The 12,866-nt window shown below is 40.5% G+C and overlaps 2 protein-coding genes across 4 annotated transcripts in view; one reads left to right on the top strand and one right to left on the bottom strand.

Moving 5' to 3' along the window:
• Positions 1–403, bottom strand: part of knl1 (kinetochore scaffold 1) — a 95,836-nt gene extending 95,433 nt beyond the window's left edge. Inside the window, exon 1 of the mRNA XM_020526688.2 lies at positions 97–403. The gene's annotated coding sequence lies outside the window, so the exon portion shown is untranslated. The remainder of the gene's footprint in view (positions 1–96) is intronic.
• Positions 268–12,866, top strand: part of LOC109926853 (kinetochore localized astrin (SPAG5) binding protein) — a 17,230-nt gene continuing 4,631 nt past the window's right edge. Inside the window, exons 1-5 of one of the 3 annotated variants that reach the window (XM_020526717.2) lie at positions 268–510; positions 2,727–2,838; positions 4,504–4,663; positions 5,986–6,033; positions 6,513–6,612. In XM_020526717.2, coding sequence (XP_020382306.1) covers positions 2,745–2,838; positions 4,504–4,663; positions 5,986–6,033; positions 6,513–6,612 — 402 coding nt within the window. In that variant the 5' untranslated portion in view covers positions 268–510; positions 2,727–2,744. Of the gene's footprint in view, positions 587–696; positions 720–2,726; positions 2,839–4,503; positions 4,664–5,985; positions 6,034–6,512; positions 6,613–12,866 lie in introns of those variants that run through there. The other 2 variants (XM_048599594.1, XM_020526727.2) reach the window with 2 other exon arrangements.

The following is a 12,866-nucleotide window of genomic DNA, read 5'->3' as shown; positions in this document are numbered from 1 at the left end:
GCCTTTCCTACAGGAGACAGAACGGCCAACGGACAACGGCAAGAACGCATTCTCACCCGCTTTTAACACCACATTAATGATAAATCCATTTCTTACCTGGGAGGAGGGGGAGATCGGTGCAAGGAACGGTCAATCTGAAACTTCCCTTTCCCGAGGGAGGGAGAGAGAAACAAAATCCCACCACCGACCAATCGGCGCGCGGCCCTTCAGCCCGAGAGAATTTTAAATTCAACCGCCTTGACGTGCGGGAGCTGCCGCGCATGCGCACTAACGGCTCGAGGTCCACCTTACGACCCGTTTATATTTTTTTGGTGGGGGAGGGAAGAGACAGGGTGTTCCGTCGGCAATCTCTTCAGACTCTCAAAAGTCGAAGAAACGCAATAACTTCTGAAGGCGGAAGACGCTAATGCTCCGAATGTGGATTTTGTCGTGTGGGGAAAGGGAGAGTTTAACAACGGTTTCGTGAGAGGGAAGTGACGTCAAGGGACCAGGCGGGACGAAGTTTGAATTGTGAGGCGGCGATTTGTTTTCTATCTAAATCTGTATACCGTACTTGCAGAAATATCGTAGGAGGAGGCGACCGACGGTAATGAGTAGAGATAACAAGGTGTAGAGCTGGATGAACACAGCAGGCAAAGCAGCATCATAGTAGAGGTTGTGTGTGTGTGTGGGTGTGGTGAGGAGAGTCACTGGTCGTGATGGGGCATTACTGACTGGAGGTAGCGTTATTCACTTTGTGTGAGAGCATTAATGAGTAGATTTTTCTGATCAACTTGTTCATCGAGATTTTTTTCAGTGTGCCATAAAAGTCTGCGTACAGGATTAATGGGTAAAGGTAATGGTGGGGTATTAGTGACCAGAGATGCTGGATATCAGCAAGAGTGATGCTTGATAACTGAGTTTATTGGCTAACGGAGTCAATGGCATGCTGATGGGAGTATATTATTTGGAGGAATAATACTTAAGTAATGAGTACTGTTAATTGTGGATGCTGATTGCCTGTAAAAAGGTGTGAGCTGTGGAAGTGCAACTTAGTGGTTACAAGTTAACAGCTACAATGGAAAATTCAGGTTCTGAGGAAGTGTCATTGGACTTGAAACGTTAATTCTGATTTCTCTTCACACGTGCTGCCAGACCTGCTAAGTTTTTGTTTGTGATGGAAGATTTAGGGACTAACAACTGGTTTACTTGTCTTGTAGGTTGCCAGTGTAAAAAGATATCATCAAATTTAATGGGAGATTTAATGATTTGTATATTATGGCGATTTATCAGCCAGGAAAGGAGTATTAGTTAGATGTGGTAGTGTTCTTACCTCTGATTGAGGAGACCTGGGTTCAAGTCCCACCTGCTCCAGAGGTTTGTAATAACATCTCTGAACAGGATGATCTGGAAATATAAGGTGTACTGGTTAGAGGGTTTTTGTGATGTATTGGCAATGTTCATATCTCTGGGTAAGAAGGCCTAGGTTCAAGTCCACTCTGGTTCAGAGGTGTGTCATAACATGTCCTTTTTTCTTAAAGAAGGATTTTAGTAATTCTGCATAAGTGAATCTGTTGGCCATGAAACTGTGACAATTTGCTCCATGAGCTTCCTTTGACAGCATCTAGTGGCATCAGGTCTAACATGGGTAAGGAAACTTCATGAACGTTACTGTCACGTCACCTGCCCCTCCCCCTTCTGTATCAGTATTTCTCTAGTTGAACACGACTGGTTAGCTACTGCCTTTGGCATCAAGCCAGTGTTTGATGGACAGCAGGAGGCATCACAAAGCCCTAACAACACATTTTCTAATCAACATGTTCAGAGGTGTTATTACTTAAGTTTTGGAACTTCAACCCATGTCCCCTGGCCCAGGGGGTAGGGACATGAGTACTATTCCCCAAAAGCCCCACAAGAAGCCTTAACAAAACTAGAGTCAAAGGGATTGTTTTGCTGGTTGGAGTTGTATCTAGCACAAAGAAGATTGTTGGAGGCCAATCATTTCAATTCCAGGATATCACGACAGGAGTTCTTCAGGATAATTTTTTTAATCAACCTGTTATAACATACTTCTGGAGCACATGGGACGAGAGCCTGGACCTTGTGGTCCAAAGGTAGAAAGACTACTGCTGTGGCACAAAGCCCCCTTAAGTTCTTCAGGTTACTGCCCTAGGCCCAAACATCTTCAGTTGCTTCATTAATGACCTTCTGTCCTTTATGCAGTCAGAAGTAGGGATTTTCTGTGACAAGTGCACAATGTTCAGCACCATTTGTCAACACTTGAGCTCCTAAAGCACTGTATGTCTGTATGCAGCAAGACCTAGTCAACATCTGGGCTTGGCCTAATAAGTAGGCAGTAAAGTTTGGGCCAGATGTAACAAGCAATAATCAATTAAAATTAGAGAAAACAGCCATCTCCACTTGACAGTCAATGGTATCATGTTGCTGACTCTTCTCTTTTTTTTTTTTGCAAACAAAACTATGAGGGTTACTTGACCAGAAACTGAACTGGGCTAACCATATGAATATTATGGCGACAGGAGAGGTCAGAAGCTAGGGATTCTTCAGCAAGTAACTCACCACTTATCTCCCTTGTGCTTGTCCCAATCTATAATCCACAAGACAGGAGTCTAATGAAATACCAGAAATGGGTAATTGAATTTAAAGCTACAAGTGAATATGCAACTAAATTGTTTTGGGTCTTTATTATGTCTGCTGTCTTCCTTCATGATGTTATATTTCTTCAGTGTTATCTGTCTGAAAAGATGCAGCGGTCCAGATTACCTGTTTACCGTCCAAGACATCCACATAATGCCGTGTCTCCAGTGGAGGCTCCGACTGCTAAGATGCTCAGAACAGGTAAACTCCAATAATTTTTTTTTGTTTTAAAGGTAAATTTCAAAGACAGTAGGATGTTTTGATTGAGCATGAATCACCAGGTTACATTTAGCACATTTCTACATGCAACCCACTATCTTCAATCAGTTCAGTGTCCTCGGCCCAACCATCTTCAGCTGTTTCATCAATGATCGTTCGGTCAGAAGTGGGAATGTCTGCTGATGACTGCACAAGGTTTACCACCACACATGACTCCTCAGATACTGAAGGAAACCATGTCCAAATGGAACAATACCTGGATAATATCCAGGCTTGGGCTGAAATGTAGCAAGTAGTATTTGCGCCACACAAGTGCCAGCCAATAGCCATTTTCAATAAGAGACAATCTAAGCATCATCCCTTGACATTCAATGGCTTATCATTGAAACCTCAAATATCCTAGGGGTTACCATTGACTTGAAACTGAACTAGACTACCCATATAAATACAGTGGCTAAAAGAGCAGGCCGAAGGCTAGGAATACTGCAGTAAGTAACTCACTACCTGACTCCCCAAACCCTATCCACCATCTACAAGGCACAAATCAGGAATGTGATAGAATATTGACCACTTGCCTGAATGAATGTAGGTCCAACAACACCCAAGCTTGACATCTGTCAGGCAAAGTAGTCTGCTTGATTGGCTTCACATTCGCAAACATTCAGTTACTCCACCACTGAAGCTCAGTAGCAGCAGTGTGTATTATCTACAAGATGCACTGCAGAAATTTGCCAAAGATCCTTATACAGTACCTTCCAGACCCACAACCAATTTCATCTAGAAGGACAATGACAGAAGATACATGGGAGCACACATCACCCACAATTTTCCCTCCAAGCCACTCACCATCCTGACTTAGAAATATGTTGCTGTTCTTACATTATTGCTTGGTCAAGATACTGGAACTGACCCCCCCAACCCACCACAAGCATTGTCAGCCCACATATTGCACACGAAGGCAGCTCACCACCAGCTTGTTGAGGGCAACTTGGGACGGACAATATATGATGCCCCATCTCACAAGTGAATTTTTAAAAATCCATTAATTTCATTGTAGATGGTTCCCTAGCTTCTAAGATTGGACTTGGCCTTTTATGCTGCATATTGTAGATGCGGCTTTGTTTATAAAAATGCATTGAAGTGGAGAGGCTCAAACTTCCACAGACATAGGTGAATGAAAGTATGGTCATCAGTGGTGTAACAAAAGAAAACAATTTTGACTGATTTTAGTATGAGAAAGTCAGAAGATGGAGAGGTGCAACACCATGGGGGGCATTTGAACAGCAAGTGTTGGTAGACCAGAAGTTGATGCGGCTCCGCTGGCACAGTGAACAATAAGTTGGTTAGGTTATAGACCATAAGGGGCTAAGTGCTCAAATAAAAACAACATACTGCAGATGCTGAAAATCTGAAACCAAATAGAAAATGCTGAAGCAGCACAGCAGGTCTGGAAGGCATCTGTGTCGAGAGAAACAAGAGTTAATGTTTCAAGTCCAGTATGATGACTCTTCAGAACTTTAGGGTATTAAGTGAATCATTTGTCAGGTCAACAGCTTCAAAAGAAATTTACTGCTGAGTCGTTAATAGCACTGCAATAATTGAGTGATTTTCACGTTTATTCAATATACCATTTCTTTCTCAATTTAGATAAAATCTTGCGGCCTTCATTGAAAAAAATCTCTGTGAACCAGGCGCTCCCAGAGTTTGAGAAAGATTTACCTCGGACGTTTAATTTTTCACAGAAAAAGTCTAGTGCTGTCCCCTTTGAGGCAACAGCACAGCCATGCAAACTGTCTTTAAACAAAAGGTACAACTTAATCTGAGCTTGGAAGTGTAAATTAATGATCTGCAAATACACTTTGTAACCAAATCTGAATTTCAACTTGGTGCATTAATTGAGATGTAATGAATTGATGCCTCTTGGGCTAACTGTGATTATGTAAAGAGGATAAGTTCTGCTTCCCTGACTGTCTCCATTCCCAAGCAATGACCCTTTATTTATACCAGCTTCCTTTTCCTTAGGTATTCTAAACCCAGAAGGGAAAATTGTACTTTTATGTGCACAATTACTCTTTCTTTAACTGGAGAAAATTCATTGATTTAATTCGTTTTACAATTTCACATTTATTAATTTTGAAACCTTTTAAGGTTTGATGTTCTATTGTGTAGCCACCTACTTGACGACAATCCTGGGGTACTTAAATATCAATGGAGACCTAGAAGTTTGTACTGGGGTGATGGAGTAAGTTGTTTGTGCTTTACAATAAAGGCAGCAGTCTCCGACACCCAAAATGTCAGATCTTGGCAGTATTGAGTTGTAAACTAGCTGTCCATTTAAATCTGAATAACAAATCAGCATTTCTACCTGAGAAACAATAGTCTCTCTCACTTGGGGAAGGTGCTGCAGAAGTCATTTTTGAGGTCAGGTTATAGGCTCCACTATAAATTGATGAATATCTCAGACAGTAGCTTGTTGTGGTCAGCAAGCTTTTTCCTCATGTCATTGTATGATGATTGGCAAAACTAGTAACAATCTTATTACAAACAATCTTGAAGCATTTATGAAATGAGGAGGCTCAGATCTACAAATATTTGTGTGTTTAACCTTGATCAGACTTTGTTGACAGTACAGTCTTCAAAGATCATTCTTCTGTAGGTTTTTAAACATAGGAGCGAAATTAATTCCTCACCTACTTGTGTTGTATCAAAAGGCAACAATTCTAATGTGAATGCAATTCTCATTTTTCCTTACTCTGCTAAAACATTTTTACTACAGAATGTATTTTGAAAGAATTGCACAGTCTCAGATTTATGGTCTTATATCTATACTTATACGTTATTTATGCATTGTATGTTGATTGCTTGGTCCTAGTGCTGTTAAACAAATTTTAAAATCTGCTAATACTGCCATAATAACTTTAGCAACTTTTTCTTTGCTAACAGATGCTGGCATAGCTGTGAATTGAATAAATCTTAGTATTTTTGAAATTGACTTACTGATATTTGACAGTATATTTGTCTCTTTCACAGTTGTTCCAGAAATAAATTTTTCTGACCAAAATGCATATTCTTACCATAGTGTACAATAAATAGATTTTGAATGAGTTTTTAATACGTTTTCTTTTGCAGAAAGAAAATACCCCCTTTATCAAGGATGACTCGTGCTGACATGGAAAAGTGAGTGAAATTTGGCTGTGGTGCATTTGAATTGAGTGCACTTAATGCATTTAATAGTTGGTACACGCAAATTTAGAAAAAAGTTGTTACACAGTAATTTGAGTTAGAAGTTTGTGGTACCCCTGATGGTGCAACTGATTCTAGTTAGCCTCTTCCAACACCTATAGGTATGATGAGAATCATTTGGGCTTTTAGTGTGCGAATTTTGGACGGTTTACGTGAGACCTTTTTGGTATTGGCCTTGAAATCTCTTGCATCCATCTGAGAGACCAAGCAGGCCCTCCGTTGAGTGCAGCTATACAAAAACAATTTGTATAACTAACAGTATTTAGAGCAATTGCAAATGTGTTTAAAGACTGTAAAAGAGAACAATGCTAATATGGAGCAGGTGACTTTACTCCTTAGCTTTTGAGATCTCTGATGTGTTTTGAATTTTTTTTTCAATCCTCATATGATCAATGATAATTTTATTTCTTTAGATACATGGCACTGAGAGTGGTTGAAGCAGAGCTTAGAGACCAAAATCAGCTCTTGGAAGTCGCCCAGCAGCAGTTAAAGCAGGAACTGAAGATGGCAAAAGTAAGTTCTGGCTGGGTGGATTTACTGCCAGCCTAATTCTGAAGCCCTTGTGAAAAATATCCTACATTTATGAAGGAATTTGTTCCCTTTCTTATTGAAATGTGGTGATTACTTATCAACGACAAAGTGACCTTCTAACTACCCCTAACCCTAACTGGAGTTCTGAGGTGTTTTCTGGTTCTTTGCTGGTCAAAGCTGCTCGTCAAACAAGTATTTACAATTTATGCCTTGTTTACTGTAAAATACCTGGCAATATTATAATTTCCAAACATAGACTGGGACTGCCATAGTGTTAAGGGCTTGGAGAGGAATTTAAGTGTGTACAAGAAAATTTTCTGATTCAGTATGTGGATGTACCATGTGGATGTAGGTGCAAAACTTGACTTACTCTTGGGAAATAAGACAGGGCAGGTGACTAAGGTGCCAGTGGGGGAGCACTTTGGGCCAGTGCCCATAATTATATTAGTTTTAAAATAGTGATGCTGAAGGATAGACCAGATCTAAAAGTTAAAGTTCTAAATTGAAGGAAGGCCAATTTTGACCGTATTAGGCAACCCCTTTCAAAAGTTGTTTTGGGGAGGGTGTGGGGTGTTTGCAGATAAAGGGATGGCTGGAACGTGGGGATCCTGCAAAAATGAGATAACGAGAGTCAAGAGACAGTATGTTCCTGTTAGGGTAAGGCTAGTAGGTGTACAGAATGCTGTATGACGAGGGAAATTGAGGTTTTGATTAAGAACATGAAGGAAGCATATGTCAGGTATAGATCGAGTGAATCCCTTGGAGTACAAGGGCAGTAGGGAGTATACACGAGGGAAATCAGGAGGGCGAAAAGTTGTCACGAGATAGCTTTGGCAAATATGGTTAAGTACAATACAAATGTATTGAGGGAATAGTGCCCCTTAAAGATCAGCAAGGCCACTTATGTGTGGAATGGCACGAGATGGGGAGATACTAAACGAGTATTTTACATCAGTATTTACTGTGGAAAGGATAAGGAAGATATAGAATGTGGGGAAAATGAATAGTGATAGCTTGAAAAATGTCCATATTACAGAGGAGGAGATGCTGTATGTCTTAGAATGCATAAAAGTGGACAAATCCCTGGGACCTTGTGGGAAGCTAGGAGAAGTGATTACTGGGATCCTTGCTGAGCGATTTCTATGATCGATAGCCACGGGCGAAGTGCCGGAACATTGGAGGTTGGCTAACATGGTGCCACTATTCAAGAAATTTAGTAAGGAAAAGCCAGGGAACTATAGACCAGTGAGCCTGACATTGGTAGTGGGCAGGTTGTTGGAGGAAATCTTAAGGGACCGAATTTACGTGTATTTGGAAAAGCAAGGATTGATTAGGGATCGTCAACATGGCTTTGTGTGTGGGAAATAGTGTCTCTGTAACTTGGTTGAGTTTTTTGAAGAAGTATCAAAGAGGATTGATAAGGACAGACCGGTGGACCTGATCTATATGGACTTCAGTAAGGTGTTTGACAAGTCTCCTCATCTTTAGACTAGTTAGCAAGATCACATGGAATACAGAGAGAACTCGTCATTTGGATACAGAACTGGCTCAAAGGTAGAAGGCAGAGGGTGGTGGTGGAGGGTTACTTTTCAAACTGGAGGCCTGTGACCAGCAGTGTGCCACAAGGATCGATGCTGGGTCCACTGCTTTTTATCATTTGTATAAATGTTGTGGATGTGAATATAGGAGATATGGTTAGTACATTTGCAGATGATACCAAAATTGGAGGTGTAGTGGACAGCAAAGAAGGTTACCTCCGAGTACAACGGGATCTTGATCAAAACAGAAAGAACTGCAGATGCTGTAAATTAGGAACAAAAACAGAAGTTGCTGGAAAAGCTCAGCAGATCTAGCAGCATCTGAGGAAGGCTCACCGGACCTGAAACGTTAACTCTGATTTTTTTCTTTACAGCTGCTGCCAGACCTGCTAGGATCTTGATCAGATGGGCTAATGGGTCAAGGAGTGGCAAATGAAGTTTAATTTTAGATAAATATGAGGTGCTGCATTTTGGAAAGGCAAATCAGGGCAGGACTTGTACACTTAATGGTAAGATCCTGGGGCATTGCTGAACAAAGAGACCTTGGAGTGCAGGTTCAATAGTTCCTTGAAGGTGGAGTTGTGGGTAGATAGCATCATGAAGAAGGCATTTTGTATGCTTGCTTTTATTGGTCAGTGCATTGAGTGTAGAAGTTGGAAGGTTTTATTGTGGCTATACAGGACATTGGTTAGGCCATTTTTGGTATACTGCGTGCAATTCTGATCTCCCTGCTATAGGAAGGATGTTGTAAAACTTGAAAGGGTTCAAAAAAGATTTACAAGGATGTTGCCAAGGTTGAGTGTTTGTCTATAGGGAGAGGCTGAATAGACTGGGGCTATTTTCCTTTGAGCATCAGAGGCTGAGGGGTGACCTTTATAAAGGTTTATAAAATCATGAGGGGCATGAATAGTGTAGATACTCAAGGTTCTTTCCCCCAGCGTGGGGGAGTCCAAAATTCAATGTCATAGGTTTAAGCTGAGAGGGAGAAAGACTTAGACTTAAAAGGGATTTAAGGGGCAAGGTTTTCACACAGATAGTAATGAGTGTATGGAATGAGCTGCCAGAGGAAGTGGTGGAGGCTAGTACGATTAGAACGTTTAAAAGGCATCTGGATGTCTTTACAGTTGGTTCTGCTATAACGCGATTTCATCAGTGCGCGGAGGAGTATGTGTTGACATCACATGATCATTTCTCGGGCTTTGTCGTGAATACGTACAATGTTAGCACTGAGAGAATCTCTGCGCCAGCATCACGTGATCATTTTGTGGGCTTTGTCATGAAGTGCTTTCCTGAGAGAGGTACAGTACAACCTCCTTCCCCATCAAGTCATCATGACATTTTTTCAAGGTAAAGTGTTAAATTTACTTTAATTCATAGCTAATAATAACATAAAACATTTATTCAAATTGTGCTATCCTTTGTGTTAAGCTTTTGAGTGATTTTTCAGTGGTTTTTTTTTTGGTGTTCTGCCCCTAACCCCGCTTTTCTCATAGGCACTGTTATTTCTATAGCGCAATTTTCTACAACATAACGTTGCACAGGAATGCAGCTATTGTGTTATAGCAGAACCAACTATATGAATAGGAAGGGGTTAGAAGAATATGGGCCAAATGCTGGCAAATGGGACTAGATTTATTTAGGATATCTGGTCGGCATGGACAAATTGGACCGAAGGGTCTGTTTCTGTGCTGTATATTTCTGACTCTCTATTGACGGACATTTCTTGATTAGCTTCAAATTTTTAATGTGTGTATTGGAATCAGCTGTTAAACTAAGAAGTTATTTGTTTTGCTTTTATTTATTCATCCCCCACCATGACATGGGCATGTAATCTGTTAGCCCAATAATAGTGGGAATTTGTATTTTTGTTGAAAGTGTTGGTTGCCACTCAAAAATGTCAGTGCCAGAAGAGCAGGACAGAAGATAGTAGGAATGTAAAAATATCTGCAAACAAATCTTAAAATCCTTTCTCTTTACAGGGATTCACGGAGGAGGATACAACATGATCACTGTAAAATTATCCCAGTTTCTAGCTGGTATCTGGGTTGTACATGGTCTAGTTTTCTATTTACCGATAGTGAATTGCACAGTCATTTCATCGTAGAAACTAACTTTTATTTAATAGGACAGTCAAAACAATTTGCTAGTCTTAACAAACTATGATGATGTAAAGTGCAGGTGAGCCTGTAAGGAGTAAATAACATTGTCAGGAGGAAACCGTATTGAAAATGGCCAATGAAAAATGTTAAAAGGCAAAATCAAAGGAGAACATTCTAAAGAACTGGGGAATGTTGATAAGGGACAGAGGAGAAAGAGGTCCACAAAGCTAATTGAGAAAATTCTACTGTGCCTGACACCAGTCATAGATTAATTGCACCAATGTTTGAGAATTTCATGTTTTCCCTTCTCAGCAATGACACCCAAGAGTCTTCTCTGTGATGTTATCAAAACCATCCTACAAAGCAAGAAATACAGTATCACATCTAATAACATCTTGCCTAAAATTCACAGCTTAATAATACAGCACCTTCACTTCCTGAAGTGATGTTCTAAATTCTTTAATACCTGAATTCTGCAAATGCTAGGGGGGAATAAAGAAACTGATGCTAAATAATGCTTATTTCAGACAAGAGAAGAAATTACAACCATTTTCTCCTTGACTTCATTGGTAAGCATTGCTAATGCTCCTGACTACCAGCATTTGTAAGGATAGTATTAACCAGAAGCTTAACTGGACAGTCATGTCAATACAATAGCCACAACAGTAATAGTAGACTTTAGTGCTCTGCAAAAGGTAACTCATTTCTTAACTCCTATCCACCAGATATGAGGCTCAAGTCTGAAAATCTGATGAAATATCTGCATTTGCTAAGTGAGTGTAACTATAACATTGAAGAAGCTCAACAATAATTAGAAAACAGTTTGATTGGCATGGTGTGATCGGGTTTAATATTGGCTTCCAAGGGAAAGTGAGGAAATGCAAGGGACCAGAATTAACGGCACAAAGTTCTAGGGTTAAAGGATGCAGGAGGCTATCGATAGGAAGATACAATATAGGTTAGTGAAATTGGGCTGGTACAGAGGTGGGCAAGGTGTGAATAGAATATTGGCAGCACAGTTTGGATGAGTTGAAATTTATAGGTCAAAGACTAGCCAGGGCTATCATTGGAATAGTTGAGTCAGGAGGTGGTAGAAACACTGTCAAGTATTTCAGCAGTAGAAAATATGCAGTTTTGCGATTTGAGAGGATTTAAAATATGAGCCTTGGAGCCTGATAGGCTGCCACTGTTGAAAACTATCTGGTTCAACCTGGGACAGGATCTTGGGAGCAGGATAGAACAAGTGGACAGGGAACAGAGTTTGTGATGGTGACTAAAAATAGGGCAGCAATTTTTAAAGGGGTTGAATGGTTGACAAAGGACCAGAGCACGTAACCATATAGGATGTTACTGTGTGACTAAGGGCCATTTCTGTGCTATAGCAGGCATAGAAACAATTTAATTAGGTATAAAATTTGAAATTTCAGGAATTCTTTTCAAGTGGAACGAGGCAATGGCTTAGTGGTATTATCACTGTACTGTTAATCCAGAGACCAATATAACGTTCTGGGTATGAATCCCACCATGACAGATGGTGGAATTTGAACTCAAATAAAAAAAATTGGAAATAAGAATGTAGTGATAACCATGAATCCATTGCCAATTGTTGGAAAAACCCATCCGGTTCACTCATGTCCTTCAGGGAAGGAAACTGCCATCCTCACCTGGTCTAGCCTACATGTGACTCCAGACCCACAGCAATGTGGTTGACTCTTAACTGCCCTCTGGGCAACTGGGATGGGCAGTAAATGCTGCCTAAAAAGCAACGCCCTCATCCCGTGAATGAATGAAGGAAAAAAGTGACAACGTAATCGTAAGGAATTTTCTTAGTTGAGAAGTGTGCTTCTATTTGGAGTGCTCTTGATTTGAGGTCCTGTCAAATAAAAACAGAAAATGCTGAAATATTGACCAGTTCCTGCTTTCTACCCTATTCCAGACTGGCCCTTTTTTGTTTTGTTCCATCCTCTCCCCTCACCTTGTTTCTGTTCGTTCTTAATCTGTTAAACTTCTAACTTTGACTAGTTCTGAAAACTTTTATATTTCTCTCCACAAATGCTGGCTCCAGGATTTTCTGTTTCTAGTTCAGATTTGACACCATTCAGAACAAACCAGTCCACTTGATTAGCACTATATCCACAAATGCTCATTCCCTCAATCGCTGACATTTAGATGGTACAAAGTGCTGCTACTGTAAAATGTACTGCAGAAGTTTACCAGGGCTGTTTAGACAGCACGTTCCATGCCCATGACCACCGCTACCTAGAGGAACATAGGAATCAGATACATGGAAACACGAGCACCTGCAAGTTCCCCTCCAAGTTTCTGACCATCCTGATGTGGAAAATATTGCTGTACCCTGTACCTGTCACCGGACAAAATCCTAGAATTCCCCTCCCTAACTTTACCTACACCAACTAGATTCTGGCAATTCAAGAAGGCAGCTCATTATCACATTCTCAAGGGCAGCTAGGTAGGGCAATAGATGCTGGCCTAGCCAGCTATGCCCACATCTAATTCTGGATTTTTTTAAAAAACTAGCACCTGCTATACTATTGTGAATAGTTTGGTTAATAAAAAAACTAGCACCTGCTATACTGTT

The sequence above is a fragment of the Rhincodon typus genome, chromosome 8 (assembly GCF_021869965.1).
Source record: "Rhincodon typus isolate 14 chromosome 8, sRhiTyp1.1, whole genome shotgun sequence".
Taxonomy (NCBI): Eukaryota; Metazoa; Chordata; class Chondrichthyes; order Orectolobiformes; family Rhincodontidae; genus Rhincodon; species Rhincodon typus.
This window is presented reverse-complemented; position numbering and strand designations above follow the sequence as displayed.